Here is an 18244-nt window from a genome sequence, read left to right as displayed (position 1 = left end):
TCCGGCAGCACTAGGTACTTCTCCATCCCGATTAACCCTGCTCTGCATTTTCTCTACCCTCCAAGCATAATTTGGAAAATCGCTTTGCTTGCTGGAAAGCTGGGGGACCTAACTTCAACAGGCCTGCCATGTTGATTACCAGAGGTTCTCCCTAAGACCTAGGTTTTAAATGTTTGACTAAAGACTTACTGTTTGACTAGACTTAACCTGGACTGGTTAATTTTAATTAGATCTTTGGCCTAACATTAAGACACTGGAAAGAAATATTATTTCTCCCTAGCATGGCCCCACCAGTCTCGCTCTTTCAGGAAGACATGCATACACACACACACAAGCACACACACAAATGCCCATTGTGCTCTCTCATTACTTCAGTCTCTCAGAGAGATGGGGAGTCAGGCGAGAAGAAAATGTATACTTGGCTTACCAGGGTGTTAAGAATCTGATAACTAATGTGAAGCTGTACTTTAAGACAGGCTGCATGTCAAAGTGTGTAAAACATTTCATAATTGTGTAATCTCTTGGCCAGCATGTGTACACTTAACTAAAAGAGCTAACAGATCAATAGAACAGAAGATTGTTTGTAGTCACATAACGTTGTGAGGATTAAATTAACATGGACATGACCTAATGAAACATTCACACAGCTTCTCCCCTTGACTTGCTTTTATCACTGGGTTGATGGAAAGTGCACTTTGCCCTCATGAATAGTAGCCGTGATGAGCCAGTGGTTAGAACCTGAGGCTTGGAAATCATCCGGATCTGGGATTAAATACTGAGTTTTTAATCCTACTGTGTCTTTAGGAAGGTTGCCGAACTGCTCTGAGCTTCAGAACCGTATCAGGAGAATAAACCAAACCCAACTCACTGCCATTTAGCTGGTTGGCATAGCAACCCTCTAGGGCAGAGTAGAACTGCTCCTGTGGAATGGCTAGTGGTGAGCAGCCCAATTGGTAACCACCGCACCACCAGGACTCCATTGTTAGGAAAATAAAGATGATCATATCAGTCCTGGTGATGTCATGGGCTACGCATTGGGATGCTAACCCCAAAGTTGGCTGTTCAAACCTTCCAGCAAGTCTGAGGGAATACGATGAAGCTTTCTTCTCCTGTAAAGATTTCGAGCCTTGAAAACTTAGGAGTAGTTCTGTCTTGTCCTGCTGGGTCCTTCTGCTCAGAGTCACGTCGGTGGTCACAAGTTGATGTTCTGGTTGATAAAGTGCATGTGCATGCAGTGGTCCATCGACAGGGCTGCCAGAAGGGCAGGCTGGCTTCAGAGGAGGATGGTGGAGGAGGACCCTGGTGGCTGATGTCAGCTGCCTCTTTGACGAGGCAAAGGCATTCGACGGTATGGAACCTAACACATTGGGGGTAGCAGGACGAGCGTCGCAAAGACTAGGAATTCTAGACACTTAATTGTGCTCACCTGGAACCTGTACCTAGACCAAGAAGCAGTTGTGGGAACACGCAGATACTGGCTGTGGTTTAAAAGTGGGAATGGTGTGTGCATCACAGCTGCGTCCTTTCATCCTACTTACTCACAGTCTGTGTGGTTAGAAGTCCAGATTCAAGAAGGTGGACTCTGGGGTACATGGTCTCAGGATGGGAGGAAGACTTATTCGCAACTTCTGATATGAAGATGACACAACCTTCCTTGTGGAAAGAGGACTTCAAGCACTTGTTGATGAAGATCTCTGTCTTCGGTATGGATTATATCTTAACAGAAAAAATATCTTCATAACTGGACCAACAAGCAACATCATGATAAACGGATCCATACGTAATAGTAATGCCCATGGAAGCAGTAGCCAGGGAATCAAATACATATCGCGTTGGACAAACCTGCTATAAAAGAACTCTTAAAACTGTTAAAAGCCAAGATGTCAGTGGGAGACCTGACACAAGCCATGGTATTTTCCGTCGCCTCAGATGGTGTGTGCAAGTTGCACACTGGATGAGGAAGACTGAAGAAGAAGTGAATTATGCGTTGGTGAAAAATATTGACTATGCTGTGGTCTGTTGGAAGAATGAACAGATGCGTCTTGGAAGAAGTGCCGCTGGCGCGTGTTTAGAAGCGAGCATGGTGAGACTTTGTCTCACGTGCTTTGGACATGTTATTAGGAAGGACTGGTCCCTGGAGAAGGACATCGTCATGCTTGGTGGTAGAGGATCAGTGGAAAGGAGGAAGACTTTCAGTGAACTGATTGACAAGGGGGTTGCAGCGATGGACCCAAACATGGCACCCATTGTGGGGACGGACAAGGCTGGGCCTTGTCCAAGGAGTCGCCATGAGTTGGAACTGACTTTTTAAAAATAATCGTTTTGTTAGGGGCTCATACAACTTATCACAATCCATACATACATCAATTGTGTAAAGCACATTTGTACATTCATTGCCCTCATCATTCTCAAAACATTTGCTCTCCACTTAAGCTCCTGGCATCAGGTTCTCATTTTTTCCTCCCCCTCCCTTCCCTCCTTCCTCATGAACCCTTGATAATTTATAAATTATTATTTTGTCATATCTTTCCTTGTCTGAGGTCTCCCTTCACCCACTTTTCTGTTGTCCATCCCCCAGGAAGGAGGTCACATGTAGATCCTTGTAATCGGGTCTCACTTTCCAACTCACCCTCCTTCTACGTTCCCAGTATTGCCAATCACACCACTGGTCCTGAAGGAATCATCTGTCCTGGATTCCCTGTGTTTCCAGTTCCTATCTGTACCAATGTCCATCCTCTGGTCTAGCCAGACTTGTAAGGTAGAATTGGGATCATAATAGGGGGTGGGGAGGAAGTATTTAAGAACTAGAGGAAAGTTGTATTTTTCATCGTTGCTGTATTGCACCCTGTCTGGCTCGTCTCCTCCCTCTGCAAGGGGATGTCCAGTGGCCGACAAATAGGCTTTGGGTCTCCACTCCGCAACACCACCACCCTCATTCACTATGGTAAGATTTTTTGTTCTGATGATGCCTGATACCTGATCCCTTCAATACCTCGTGATGGCGCAGGCTGGTGTGCTTCTTCCATGTGGGCTTTGTTGCTTCTGAGCTAGATGGCTGCTTGTTTACCTTCAAGCCTTTAAGACCCCAGATGCTATATCTTGTGATAGCCGGGCACCATCAGCTTTCTTCACCACATTTGCTTATGCACCCGCTTTGTCTTCAGCAGTTGTGTCAGGAAGGTGAGCATCATAGAGTGCCAATTTAATAGAAGAAAGTATTCTTGCATTGAGGGAGTACGTGAGTGGAGGCCCAGTGAGTTGGGACTGACTTGATGGCACCTGACAAGCACAATTAGTAGCAGTATTAGTATATTTAATACTAATATCAATAAAGTGACAAAAAGCTTAAGGATTGCACGGAATTACTGTATATAAGCCTGGAGTAAAACTTCTGAAGATCATATATATACATAAAAGTTTTGATTGAAATTATAGCACTTGCTACGTCTAAAACTCTTACACTCTACAATTCAGAAATTGCCTCCAATTTTTAAACCCAAAAGCTCCATGTGCTTTTCCTTTTGTTCATGTCGCAGTTGGGAAGCTGTGTGGGATTGTTTGGTCCATGCTTTTTCATAATTAACTTTGCAGATGCTCATCGAACAAAACAAGCTTAAGAGACAAAGCTACCTTCTACTACAGAGCTCCACGCCCGACCAGCAGCTTTCGAAGGCTTTGGATGAAAACGCCAAACTCGTCCAGCTCCTTGAAGAAGAGAAAATTCAGCACCAACAAAAGGTAATAATAGTAGATGTTATTAGAGCCTAAAAGAAATATATAGGTGCAGTCCAGTTACTTAGAATCCCATGTTTAGCCTTGGTTACTAATTCTTGTTTTTTTTTTAAGAATCTAACAAATGAACTAATTTGATTTAATGTCAACTAAATGTATTGTACAGCAGTTAAGGGCTTATAGCCACCCTTAACACTGGTCAGACGATCTGAAGAAGTAAGGGAGCGAGAATTGACTCACAAACTTGGCTCATGCAGCGCCGGGAAATCTCTGAGTTGACTGTAGTTTTTGGAGGTGGGGAAGTAGGGTAGCTGTATGCATTAGGAAGGGTGTGTTTGTCTCAAAAAGCTTGTTGGGAGGATAGGTTTTATTCAGAGAAGGCGGAAAAGAGAAGTCTACATTAGCGGTAATTGTTTGCTTTGGAGAATGTCCGACTTGGTAAACTTGCACAAATATATATGTTTAAAGGCTTCCTAAGAGGTTATTTCAATTTGTCGGAGTGCAGCGATTCCCGCTGACACAGCCCACCTCTGTGTGCCGGGCAGCGAAGGGTCGTGGTGGTGGTGGGTGGGAGGCGAGGAGAGGCGAGGAGGTGGAACAAAGGCTTTCAAATTAAAAGAACCACTTAGGAAAGATTACCTCAGTATTTACGCTACTTACTGGCTACCTAGCTTGTGGAGGACGGCTGTTAGACTATTCACCACCTGTCAAAGTTCCTCTGTCTTGACATTTAGTTTTTGGATGCTCTAAAGTTTGCTTTACAGAGTTGCTGGTGACACAGAGTTTACACCCCCCTGCATCCCATTACCCCCCCAGTGGACAATCCTGGCAAGAAGGCTGGCGACAGGAGGGAGGATGCGAATTTCTGGCCCCCATCCCCACTTTACTCCCCCCCCCTCCACACACACACACAGGAGTTACCATTCCAAATGAGAGGACAAAAGGGTGTGCTTTTGATTTGGCATATCTAGATTTCGCTTGTCGTTCTGAGAAGTCCAACCATTGGTAGTGAACTCATTTAGTAAAGAATCCCTGCCTGTCACCTACTGAATTGAATTAGGTGTAACTCTCAGTTACTAGGGTCATACCTTGTCGGAGCATGGGTAGAGGTGCTGAAGATTGTGTAGAAGTTCTGAATGAAATCACAGCCACCGCTGCTTCTCAGACTAGTCTACCAGAAAAGACTCCTTGCCACCAAGTGGGTTCTGACCCCTAGGCACCCTGCTGGGCCGATCAGGACTGTCCCTGTGGGCGCCCAAGGTTGTAAAGAGTTACAGACACAGAAAGCCTCATCTTTCTCCCGGGGAGCAGCTGCTGGGTTTGAACCACTGACCTTTAGCATAGCAGCTCAACACATAATCACTACTCCATCAGGGCTCCATGTTGTAGTATATTTTATGATTATTCTTCGTAATCTTTATTGTGTGGTTTAAAATATCGTCTGTCTCTAAATTCCTTTATAGATTCAATAGTCTTTTAAACATAGCTGTATTACAGACTTTAAATTTTTTAAAAAGCATGTTCATTATTTAAAAGCTTTAAAAACATATTAAAGTTCAAATTACCCACTAATTTGCATGTTTTGATCATCTATGAACTTTGCTAATATATTCTATGAATATATGTGTGTGTGTAGAGATGAAAGAGAATCCGGCTAAGCATACTATTTTATGAATTTTTAGTTGATGACCCCTCTTCCCATGTCCGTGATTTAAAATGCATTCACAGTACTTCATTTAACGAACTCCCCAGAACTTATGAAATTCATAAACTCCTTGCGGGATGAAGGCTCTGTCTGGTCATCAGGTTTAGCTATCATCGTGGTCCCAGAATGTGCTGGCTTCTCAGCTGCGTGGTTGCTCTCTGCTCGCTGGGAAAGGGAGACACTCATGCCGCCACCTAAAAGCCCTTTTGTGACTCACAGGTCCAAGAGCTAGAAGCCCAACTCCAACAGCTGACCCTCCACAAGGAGATCCAGCACCTCAAACAGCAGCTGGAACTTTTAGAAGAAGATAAGAAGGAATTGGAACTGAAGTATCAGAATTCGGAGGAGAAAGCCAGAAACCTAAAGCATTCCGGTAAAAGCGTTGACTGGGCCTCTTGACTGGTTCTCTCACTGCGCTGTGACCACCTCGTGCACAGTGCGTCCAGGAGGTGGAGAGATGTCAAGATTTGCTTCTGAACGGCTTCCTTTTTAAAGTCTGTCGTGTAGGAGAGCAGCTACTGTAAGGCCTCCGGTACCCTAAAGTCACAGGCTTCTCGTTGGGCCCTGGTCTTTGTGCGCGTCACCCACAGATCCGAGCGACAGCGAGCGCATTGACACGGGAGCACCAACAACGGTGCCCGGTTCCTTAGAGAACCGTGTTCTTTGAGTATTCACTTGACTTCATTGAATTTTAGGCTGTGCCTTAAAAAAAATGGAAGCCTTTTAGGTTTAAGCTACCTTCATCTTTGGTGTCTAATTATACACCTGAAATAATGCTTTCTGTATCCCATCTAACAATAAAATGGGAAACAATACATATATTAAATGGGGGAAAAAAGTTTTTAAAACACTAGGGAATATTTAAATCAAAGGACTTGTTCTCTGCGTTCTGGAAGGCTTTGTGGGACCCTGTAAGTTGATTACCACGTAGACGTAAGTATTCAGCTGCTGTGGCCAAAGGCAGGTAATTTAAGGAGGCTGGCCATTCCCTTTACAAACGCTTCAATATTCACAGCTGATATTTTCAGTTAATTTCATAATAGAATTTAAAACTGTGCAGAAAACCCTCGCAGGCTTTTAAAGATGATTATTCCCTTTTGAAAATGCTTCGCGATCTGCAGTGAAAATGGATTAGCATTACACACACACACGCTTTGAATATGTCATACCTGAATTTATATTTTTATTATTTTTAATCATTTTATTGGTGTATGATTCAGATAGCATACAGTTAGTTCAGCCATGTTAAGAAGAGGTGTGCAAGCTCCACCACAAGCAACTTTAGAACATCGTCTTCTTTCTTCTACTTACTGTTGCTGGCTTACCATTTCTCCCCATCCCCTCTGCCATACTCCCAAGGGACCATGAAACCAGTTACTTTCTCCGTAGACTTACCTATCCTAGTTTTATAAGTAGAAAAACAAAACCAAAAAACACAACTGACAACAGTCACAAAGCAAAACAGGAAAACCTCAATGGAAAAGAAAGCAGATATATTAAAAACTAGAACAAATTTTAAATGAGTGAAAATGGAGATCAAATGATAACGATCTTAAATCTTTAACCTAACTGCATCTGCAGTAATCCACTTCTGATTCCATCAGCATAGTCGCAGTGCTGATCACATCTCCAGAGGAGACTCACTGGAGGCTTAATCTAAGTCGAAGGTGAGTGAGTAGTGTGCACACGAGGGCAGCCTTTACTGTGTGGGAGCGGGGCAGAGACGCGAGTCTGCGAGCTTCCTCTTTCAACCCCGTATGGACTGGATGTGCTCCAGCCCTCCTCCAGGGTCATCTGCGGAAAGTAGGTAAGGAGTCTCACTTCTGCTCTCAGGGAACTCAGGTTCCCTGTACCCGTGGTTACAGAAGTAACTAGACGATTCTCAGTGTTGAGAAAATGGCCCACACTGCCTGTTTAAGTGTGGACAAAGACCAGTGGACAGACCCTGGAGGAGTCAGGGAAAGCGTAAGGACCGTGTAGACACAAGCACACTCAATGACTCAAGTCATCTGCCCATAGCACAGTTATCTGTACCTGTGATGTAAGTGTAAATCAAGGTCCTTGGGAGCAGGCGGTGTATCTTGCAGGGCACCAAGCCCAGGCCCTTTATGTGGTTTGTTCTGTTGCCTGAGTACATTGGGTGAATAAAGGATGTCTACAGAGTGCTCTTCTAAAGAGCAGGAAATTCCTGAACTCCAGACATTTGGGAGCCTGAGCAAATTTAAAATGAAGGAGTCTCGTATTTATAGTTTGCAAAGGAAATTCAGTGGGGGAGGAAAAGTATGCAGCTATTAAAATGCATTTCCAAATGTCATCTTTAAAATTAATTCTTGGGCTATACGCTTGTCAAGTCAAGTATTCACAACCTCTGAGTGTTTGAGGAGTGTACTGTATTGTAACACATATTTCTTCAGCCTACTCGAGCCTTGTTCTCCCACCCATCGTCTTGAATTTGTTTGCTTTCCGGTCGTTGTAGCTCTAGCAGATGGTAGTTTTGTTCTTTGAGCAGATTGGTGGGATGGCCTCTCTTTCCTTGGGAATAACAGACCAGATTTAAAAACTCTACTGTTTTAGATTAGAATTTCTAACATTGTTCTAATAAAAAGTACTCGACGATTCTGAGAGGTTATATTTTTCGCCCTTGTACATTAAAAAAAAAAAAGGATATTCATCAGTTGCTTCTTTCAGCTCTCTTCTGAATTCTTGCTCTCTGTGCAGTGGATGAACTCCAGAAACGAGTGAACCAGTCTGAGAACTCCGTCCCTCCACCACCTCCTCCTCCACCACCACTTCCTCCACCACCTCCCAATCCTATCCGGTAAGCACATCCAGGAAATTCTTCCTGCGTCTGATGTTCTCGCCCACACACCCACCCCCAGGCACTGCTGGGGTCCTTTTTCCTTCCTTTTAAATTGCCTTACAGGGCATCACTAGAGGGGTGCCGTCGAGTCTGAAAAATGTCACCGAGTGTGTCATTCAGGGAGCTTCCAAAAGATCAGGGATTGCATCCTTTCCTTATCAACGGTCACATTTTCTGATGTTTCCCATTTATGGACATCATCCCCCAACCTACTTATAGCCTCTTAAAACCAGTAAAGGCCCATGTGTTTTGAAAGAGAGAGAACCCCAATCCTGGGTCCCCCCATCCCCCTCTTTCCAGTCTTGGATGTGAACAAAGTCCACAGAGGTAAAGGTTTTAAGAGGACTAGCCAGGTGCTAGGGCCTGAGGCCATTAACCTGCACACCCCCGTTCCAGTTCCACAGCTTCTTTGAATCATGACCTGATAGCAGGGTCAGGGTAGGCAGGGTGGGTCCCCCTTTGATTGGCATCTGACCTGGTGAGCTCTGCCAGTAGTTTGAAATGGCTCCTGCTGACCTGCCCCCTGGAAGTATGGAAGTCACTGCACAGCAACAAGTGAGCTGCAAGGAGAGAAATGCCCCACTGTCCCCTCCGAAAGAAGTCCTGGAACCCCAGGAGCGCTGGTCACCAAGTTTCATTTAAAGCCTGGTCTTTGCCACTTGGCTGTGTTGATGAGTGAGGAGCTGGTGTGGCCTACAGCGCTCTGTTGTGAACATTGAGATTCCCTGTCGATGTTCTGACCCCAGTTCAGTTAAACATGTGCGCGTGATTGTTCATTTCATCACAGCTACTCCAGTTCTCCAGCTTGAGTTCATGCCATTAAGCTTTCCTTTAACTGCACGACCCAGGAGTTCTGAGCATCTCTTGGATGTTTCTCTCTCAATAATTTGGATTTTAAAAATTCTGGCTTGGTCAACTCTTTATAAAACTAATGTAGTACTTGTTATAAACTAATACGTAACTAAACAGACTGACGATGTTTTATCCCCAAGCCTTTGTGCTTAAACCTTTAATAATGCCGGGCGAGGAAACTTTCACCAGGAAAAGGATTGATGTTTAAATTCTTGCAATAGGAAAGGGTGTTATGTCTAAATTATTGAGACAGGAGTTAACTTTTTCCCCACCCCCGAAGGCCACCTGATAACCTTGACTGCCTAACTTCAGCAGAACACACACTGGGAGACCCTGGGTCAGAATTCTTACCTCCTCTATTGTTCTGCATTCCACCACCCACCATGACCTAAGACTGCCTGCGTATCCTGGTGACCACTTACCTCCCCCAATCATGATGCTAACTGCTTCCGTATAATTTATTCCTGAACAACTGGCATTTAAACTTTTGCTAGGGTGTTTTTTTTAACCTTTCATTAACTCATGTGATTTGTTTAATCCTTTCACACAGCGAGGCCTTTTATTCACACTTTGCACCTTTGCAGATCCATCTGAATAGCATGTGTAGTGTGTTCCTCCCACACACCGATGAAAATGGGACTTGGCCTTTTAAGAAAGATTCTCATTAGTTTTCCTTACTGAGAAGGCTATGACATAATCTACTCTAAGCCATTGAAGTAGTGAAGGCAAGATCATTTTTACACGTGATCCATCCAAGACTGAATTGAAAGAATTTCAGGTATTTTAAATTCTTTCTCTCCTGGGTAGCTCAGTCTGTAGGAGAGTCTGACTTTGACATTTAAAATGGGGAATTCGTCGCTTTGATCTTTCCGCCAAGGTCTTGAATTTGGAACTGATGGGAAAGGTCACTTTTGTCTGTGGTGAGGGAGAGCCATTAAAAAGAGATTACAGTCTTGCTGTTGGCCTTTAATTTTTGCGTTTCAGAAACCTTGAGGACCTCTAGACTGGAAAGTAAAGAATAATCTAAGTAGAAGTTTTCTCCTAAGAGCTCCTTACAGTCGGGGCTGAGAAATAAATGAATGTAGGACTCGGGGCTCTGGCCGTAGGACTCTTTTGTCATGCTCTTTATAAAGAAGGAAATTCATTGAATACTACAAATGATTTTTATTTGATGGTGAATTGGAACCATAGAAGACATAATTTTTCAGTAAAATAAGATTTTTTGGGGGGGGTGGCATGTAGGGAGTACTTTCGTTTCTTAGACTACGATTTGCATATGCATTGTATTCAAAGGACTTTTTGATTCCATGAATCAAGGTTTCTCCAACTTTATTCCTGATGCAGTGGATCATGGGTAGAAATGAGCTCACGGCTGTCAAGTCAAGTCAACTCCAGCGCATAATGACCCTGTAGGTTTCTGAGGCTGTAATAAGGGAACGGAAAGCCTCAGCCTTCCCCCTGGGGGTAGCTGGTAGGTTTGATCTGCACGCCTTGCACTCAGCAGCCCAGTGCGTGGCCCCCCACCCAACCACCCCACCGGGGCTCCTTGGGTAGAAACAAAAGTAGGGAGGAAAAGAACTAGGGCATGGGGCTTCATTGCTCCGTCTCCCTCTCCCCCATTTGATCTAGAGGCTTCGCTCACAGCCAGTGAGTCAGTTCTGACGGATGGGAGTCATGCACTGGTGATGAGGAAGAAAGACAGGTTCTGGGCAGAGGTGGCCCAGGGGGCACAGAAGCAGCACTTCTCCAAAAACTTGGAGGTGGATCTTATCCATGGAACTGGGCCACCTGGGAGCAGTACGCGGTGGAAGCCTTCACCCAGGCAGTTGAGTATGGCTGTGAAAGGTGCCACTGATAAAGAGGTTTGGGTTAGTGGCCTTAATTGTCTTCTAGTTTCTCATCTGCCCTTTGTGACCTACCCATCTATTCCCTGATGCCCTAAGTGCCATCTTGACAGATGGGTCTTCTTGAATGTTCCAGATGAATCTTCTATGGGCACTAGCGTAGTCTTCCAGCTTGCTTTGACGCAGAACACTGTAAACTAGCATATTCCTTCATTTCAGGGGTTGACAATATATGCTTATGCAAATATTCCGAGCGGTACAAATAACTTCTTTCCTGGTAATCTTTATGCATAGTGGTGCACTGGCAAGTGGACTCCTGACTCACACCAACCCTCTGCGGCAGAGTAGAACTGCCCTACAGGGCTTTTTTTCTAGGCGGTAATCTATTCATAAGTATATATACAAATATATATATGCCAGGTTTTTTTAATCATTTTATTGGGGGCTCGTACAATTCTTACCACAATCCATACATACATCGATTGTGTCCAGCACATTTGTACATTTGTTGCCATCATCATTCTCCAAACATTTTCTTTCTACTTGAACCCTTGATATCAGCTCCTCATTTTCCCCTCCCTCCCTGCTCCCCACTCCTTCATGAGCCCTTGCTAATTTATAAATTATTATTTTGTAATATCTTATACTGTCTGACGTCTCCCTTCATCCACTTTTCTGTTGTCCATCCCCCAGGGAGGAGGTTATATGTAGATCCTTGTAATCGGTTCCCCCTTTCTACCCCACCTTCCTTCTACCCTCCAGGTATCGCCACTCGCACCACTGGTCCTGAAGGGATCATCTGTCCTGGATTCCCTGTTTCCAGTTCCTATCTGTACCAATGTACATCTTCTGGTCTAGCCAGATTTGTAAGGTAGAATTGGGATCATGATAGTGGGGGGAGGAAGCATTTAAGAACTAGAGGAAAGTTGTATGTTTCATCATTGATCCCCTGCACCCTGACTGGCTCATCTCCTCCCCACAATCCTTCTGTAAGGGGGTGTCCAGTTGCCTACAGGTGGGCTTTGGGTCTCCACTCTGCACTCACCCTCATTTACAATGATATGATTTTTTTTGTTCTTTGATACCTGATCCCTTTGACATCTCATAGTCACACAGTCTGATGTGCTTCTTCCATGTGGGCTTTGTTGCTTCTGAGCTAGATGGCTGCTTGTTTACCTGCAAGCCTTTAGGACCCCAGACGCTATATCTTTTGATAGCCGGGCACCATCAACTTTCTTCACCACATTTGTTTATGTACCTATTCGTCTTCAGTGATCATATCAGGAAGGTGGGCACCCACTGATAATGATGTTTTGTTCTTTAATGCCTGAGACCTAGTGCCTTCTTCACCTCGTGGTTACACAGGCTGGTGTGCTTCTTCCATGTGGGCTTTGTTGCTTCTGAGCTAGATGGCTGCTTGTTTACCTGGAACCCTTTAAGACCCCAGATGCTGTATCTTTAAATAGCTGGGCACCATCAGCTTTCTTCACCACATTTGCTTATTCACGCATTTGTCTTCAGCGATCGTGTCGGGAAGGTGTGCATCATGGAATTATCTGCCCGTTTTTAACTTCAGATATTTGAGATCTAGTGTGTTATTTTCACTCTACATGATTCTGTAAAACTCAGTGATATGATTTTATAAAACAAGTTCATATTCATTGGCGTCTACACTATTTTCTGACAGTCCCACATTAACTGCTCATTATGGATTAGGGTGCTGGTGGGCACTTGGGCTATTTCCAGACCTGGGAAGCTGTGGGGATCCTGCCCATGAGCATGGTACACAAGTGCTCGGATTTCTGTAATCAACACATTGAGAAGTGGAATTGTTGACTCAGTTAAGGTCTGCCATCAGCTCTACTAGATATTCCCACACAGTTTCCAAAGCAAAGGTGGCAGATCCAGTGGTTAAGTGTTTGGCTGCTGACCTAAAGGTCAGTTTGGTAGTCTGCTTCCATAAAAGTTTAGAGCCGTGGAAACCTTATAGGCTAGTTCTGCTCGGTGCGTTTTGGTTGAAATATACTTTATCCCTAAAGGTGGACTTGTTTCATACATAATCAGATATTTTTAATGCCAGTATTTCACGAGATGATATTAGGAAGCCCTCCTTGGTTCTTCTATCGTTCCTAAGAGGTAGCACACAGATAGCTGTCAGTTTTTGAGAGCCTGGGACAGGGTGCTGAAGTCTGTGCCATTTCTAATTTACTCTGTCAGCAAGAACATATTGCATTCACGGTCAGAGCAGTTCCTGCCACCAGGGCTGAATTTTGGTTTGACATAAGAAGGGGCAAGACGTTTCTCTTCTTGAATGTAGTTTCCATTCAAAATGCAATGTCGACTATATACATTCTGGTTACGTATGCAAATGTGCCTGGAGAGCAATTAGATTTCATTTTTACTGGTTATTTAGAATCGCTGCATTTTATTTCTTGGGTCACGTACCATCCAGTGATTGATTTCCTGCCCATTTTCTCTTTTTCCCAAAGATCCCTCATGTCCATGATCCGGAAACGATCCCACCCCAGCGGCAGTGGTGCTAAGAAAGAGAAGGCTGCACAGCCAGAAACAAGTAAGCCTCCCTCCCCAGGTTTACCTTGACCCGCGGGCCAGTGGAAGTTGCCTCCGCTTCACACCTAGTGTGTAGTGAGCGCTTCAGCCAGCAACAGGTTGTCTGGGGAGAAGGGGGAACTTGACGTTTGTCAGAATGAACCCACGGCAGCCGCTGTCCTCCTGTAGGCCATAAAGGGGTGCTGGGAAATTTGGGGAGTGGGGTGGGAAAGAGAGGGAGTCATTCTCAGTGAGTGATTTGGGAAGGCTTCTTAGAGGTGGTGGCAAGTGAGGCCTTACCAAGCACTTTATCAAGCGCGTGTCAGGTGTGGGGAAGGCACAGTGTTGTGTGCGGGTCTGTTGAGAAGACCAAGAGCAAACAGTTTGCTGTCTCATTAAGTAGATATGGAAGTACGTTTTGAGGAGTGCTGTGGAAGAGGAGTGTGCGGTTGTCAGTTTAGGGGGGGTGTCTCACGGAAGCCTGAAAATGATGTTTAAGTGAATATTAGTCAATGTGAAAAGTCAGGGGGTCAGTAGTTTCTTAGGGGGGTGGCAGGGAAAGTGGGTGGGATGGGAGCTAATAATCATGAGTACAAGAAAGAAGAAGAGGTTCTCAAATGGAGTGTGGTGATGGCTGCACACGTCTTAATGGGATGAAAGCACTGACTTGTATGATATGTGAATTACTTGTCAGTAAAACTTAAAAGCACATCAGGAGAGGGGGTTTTGTTTTTGGGGTCAGAGCAGCTCTGATAGAGAGAAAGAATATTCACAGACCTAAAGCACTGGCCATGTTGCAGAAAATGGAAGAATGTGGATGGGCCTGAGCTATGGTTTTAGAGAGAGGGAGAGGGGAGGGGAGGGTAGGGTAGGAGAAGGGAGAAGAGAGGACAGGAGAGGAGAGGAGAGGAGGGGAGAGGGATATCTGACAGACTGAGAGCATAGAGGAGAGGGATATCTGACAGACTGAGAGCATTTGAAACCCAACCAACTAGCTTGGAATTGACCCTGAGGGCAGTAGAAGTGCTAAGTGGAAGTCTACCTGGGTGAGGATCTCACAGCTGGCTGCTCTGGGAGGTCAGAGGGCGGACTTGAGGGGCACTATTGGACTTGAGGGGCACTATTGGAGTCTTCTGCATGAAAATTGATGGGTGCTTAGATGAGGAGGGGGTAGTAAACATGGTAAATTCCAAAACTGTGTAGGGAAGTCAACACGCCAGGATTGGCAATTTGTTGGGAGGAATGGAGGGAGGGGGCCTTCTTGTTGAGCCAGGCTCCTGGTAGCTGAGTGGAGTCACTTCCCAGAGCTGGAAGGAGAGTGACCTGTAGTCTGATGAGAGCAGAAACGGCAGTGCTGGGGCTACCTCCTGGCCTTGTCTCCTGAGAGACTTGGAAGCCAAATTCAGCTCAACATTGTTTTTAGTCAATGTCTATTAGAGGAACAGAACATGTTGGTTTTGCCTTTATAAGCCCAGAGTGCAGAAAGATTCTTCTCAACCACCTCCTGCTTCCAAGGTGTGTCACGCCCCTTCTGTGGGAGGAGCAGCGTGGTGCTCTGAGCTCAGAGCATCTTCCCCCAGATTGTGGTGTGTTGATAACGGCTCATGGCAGCCAGAGTCCAAAACCAGTGGTCTGTTCAGAGGAGGTTCTCTGCTTGCTTTTTACGTCAACTTCATCTCTGGGTACATCTCTAGCCTCTTGGCTGGGTGTCCTCTCTAAGGCCTCTGTGCATTTGCCGGTGAATTTGCTCCCCCAGAATGACCCTGCCTCTAGTCAGAGCCCTCTCCACAGCCCAGGTGCTGACCTAGGGCCCTGTCCTTTGTGCAGACACACCGGGAGCCTTGGGGGCATGGTGGTTACGTGTGGGGCTGCTAACCACGTGGTCAGCAGTTGAATGACCAGCAGCTCCTAGGGAGAAAGGCCAGGCTCTCTACTCTACCTTGTAAAGAGCTACAGCCTCCGAAACCCAACAGAGACCCCTCTACCCTGCCCTACAGAGTTGCTGAGTCAGGATCGACTCCACGACAGGAGTGTGGGTTTATATGCAGCTTCCTGGCAGAGTGCCTCTAGGAGCCTCACTCTTCCTCATCCTCCTCTTTACTTGGGCTCACTCGTAATGCAGATGGAGTGGCTCATTGCTGATTGTGGCAGGAGTGTGTGCTTCAGCTTTGGCTCACGGGACGTTGAAGTCTCCTCCAGCCCCCTGGCCTGGTGCCCTGCCACCACATCTCTCCTGGATGGTTCACAAGTTCTCGGCGGGCATGCTCCTCACTGTCAGCTCCCTCAGCTTCCGTGTCTACGCAGTGAAACTTGGACTTGGTGTTTTCTTTCATAGCTCGGGCAAAGGAAGGTTGCTGTTTGATTTCACCTGTAGATTTGGTGCCTGCCTTCCCGATCCCGAAGTCTCTTGTTATCCTGCAGTGGGGTTAGGGACAGATTCTGCTTTCTGCCAGGCACAGCCGAATTCAGACACGGTCTTGTTTTCGGTGATTGGCAGGGCGACCCAGCCCCGAGTGTACACTCTCCTTCTGACACCATCATTTAAATGCTGGCTGTTTCCGTCTTGTTTGGGGACAGTTAGTCTTTCTAGTGGGTCCTAGTGGGTCAGGCAGTCAATCAGAAGGAAATGGCCCTTCCCTCCCCCCGGAAGCAGATTCCATTAACAGTTTGTGAAATCTCAACAGCCCCCTTAAATTAGAAATCAAAACCAAAAACCATATTTGAGAGCTTCACCAGCCTCCCCAGCCTCCGTGTCCATTGAGTTTTCCTTACGCTTCATGAACCGGGCAGCATTTCCCTGAGGTGCTAGGGCATTGGACTGTCATTTGGGGGAATCTAAATAGCGGTAGGACAAGAGAAGTCTAATTCTATGCTGCCCAAGGGATTTTGGAGGTGCCGTCCTAAAATCACACACCCTGACTGATAAGTACTGGCGCAGCATCGCTTCCTGGCCAGTCTGTTCTCCCGAGGGTCTTGGTCATATTCCCACTGGAAAATAGTTGCTGAGGGAGTGGACCAACCACTATGTGATCCCTGATGAGCAGGCATGTAGCAGCCTGTGGACTCGCCGGACGGTTCTCACTGCCACTGTGTGTGGATCTCAGTGCTCCCACCGCCCTTTGGCTCCTCAGCAGGGCGGGCGCGCGTCTCAGGGCAGGGGAGGGGGGGCGGGGGCACTATATGACTCGGTTACGGACTGTGGAAAGCTGGATTGTGGCAAAGGGCTGTGGAATATATTAGAATCCGTTTGAAGGCCTGATTGTCAGCAGCCACTTCAAACTTGGACGGGGAACTGCTAAGACTGGACACCTGGGCCTTCGGGGAGCCAGTGCTGGGGCTCGGGGGCCGGCCAGCTGCTGCGCGCACACGGAGGCCCTGCGTTTGCCCATCTTTGCTGACCGCTGTGACTCGCCTTGCTCAGCTAGTGACTGGAGGCGGTGGTCCTAGGCACGGCTTCATAGCCACCTGTGAGCATCCTTGTTTCTCACAACATGGGCAGTGTGGTGAGTCGTACCCAGCACATACCACAAAGGACTCCCGGTGCTAACTCAAAAATAAAATAAGGAAATCAAGAAGAAAAGGCACCTTTCATCCCCTGCAGGAGAGGGAGCCCCCCCTTCTGTGGGCATTTGCCGTGTGGTAGGGAATTTCCTGAACCTTTTGACGTCAGTACCGCATCAAAGTGTGACGCCAGAGCTGACCGGAGGAGACATCTTCGACATCATCACGAGAAACCACATTCTTCAGCGCCTTGTGAAGAATATTCGGGCAAGAGTCTAAATCCCTGTGGAATTTTGAAATTCCTTTTTCGTTTCTTCCAGGTCAAACAAAAGCCTCCCCCCCCCCTTTTTTTTTTCTGGGCACAAGAGGATGTTGCATCTATGGCTCCTTTTATTTATTTATTCTTCTCTTTTAAAAGGAAACTTATTTTTCAAGTGGGTCTTAAAATTTCAGTTAAAGCCTCAATTAATTTCATGTAGCTTTCTGATCCAAGGCTGGCCTTGAAGCTCCAACTCAAAGAACATTTGATTTTATTTTCGTGTGGCAGTTCAGTAACATTAGACCTGTTGTCTTCGTTTGTCCCTTTTCTTTAATCTCCAGTATCCTGCATATTTCCATTGTCCCGCTGATTACATGCTTTTGTGAGACAATTACTAACTGCGTGATTGCAGAAAGAATTACAAAACATGCCATGAGCTCTCTGTAGGCGATTCTTGCCGATTTATTAGAACAGCTTAATAGTTGGGAAGTCCACAGAGAATTGCTTTTTGCTAGTTCAAAAACAGGGTCGGGGAGAGAGGGAAGGGGAGCGAGAAGGCTCATGGAGCTAACCTCGCCCTTGTATTGTGCCTGAGTGGGGAAGCTGATGAGAGTGATTTCTTTTCCTTAAAGCCAATTAAGCGTTTACATTTGAAAAAGGCTGAGAAATTAAAGCCTGGTTTATAATCTGTACACAATACAGATAGTGGCACTTCTCCGAATTATCCCGATGATTCTGGCAAGCAAGTACAAAGACTACTTTAAACTCCTGCTATGTTAGATGCCGGCGCAGATTTGAGTGGTGTTGACCATAATTCTCCATCTGTCTGCCTTAATTAGTTTTTGTGCGGTGCCTTTCACTGGGTTTCGCTCGCTCCTTACAGAGCGCTAATCTGTTTGTAGGCGGTGTTCCTCTTACCATTCGGCTCTTCTCGGTCGCAC

The 18244-nt window shown here is 45.9% G+C and overlaps 1 protein-coding gene across 1 annotated transcript in view; it reads left to right on the top strand.

Moving 5' to 3' along the window:
* SHTN1 (shootin 1) overlaps positions 1 to 18244 on the top strand; it is a 110105-nt gene that overhangs the window by 59438 nt on the left and 32423 nt on the right. Inside the window, exons 9-12 of the mRNA XM_075533594.1 lie at positions 3592 to 3738; positions 5657 to 5810; positions 8156 to 8255; positions 13483 to 13565. Coding sequence (XP_075389709.1) covers positions 3592 to 3738; positions 5657 to 5810; positions 8156 to 8255; positions 13483 to 13565 — 484 coding nt within the window. The remainder of the gene's footprint in view (positions 1 to 3591; positions 3739 to 5656; positions 5811 to 8155; positions 8256 to 13482; positions 13566 to 18244) is intronic.

Source organism: Tenrec ecaudatus, chromosome 16 (genome assembly GCF_050624435.1).
Source record: "Tenrec ecaudatus isolate mTenEca1 chromosome 16, mTenEca1.hap1, whole genome shotgun sequence".
Classification (NCBI taxonomy): Eukaryota; Metazoa; Chordata; class Mammalia; order Afrosoricida; family Tenrecidae; genus Tenrec; species Tenrec ecaudatus.
This window is presented reverse-complemented; position numbering and strand designations above follow the sequence as displayed.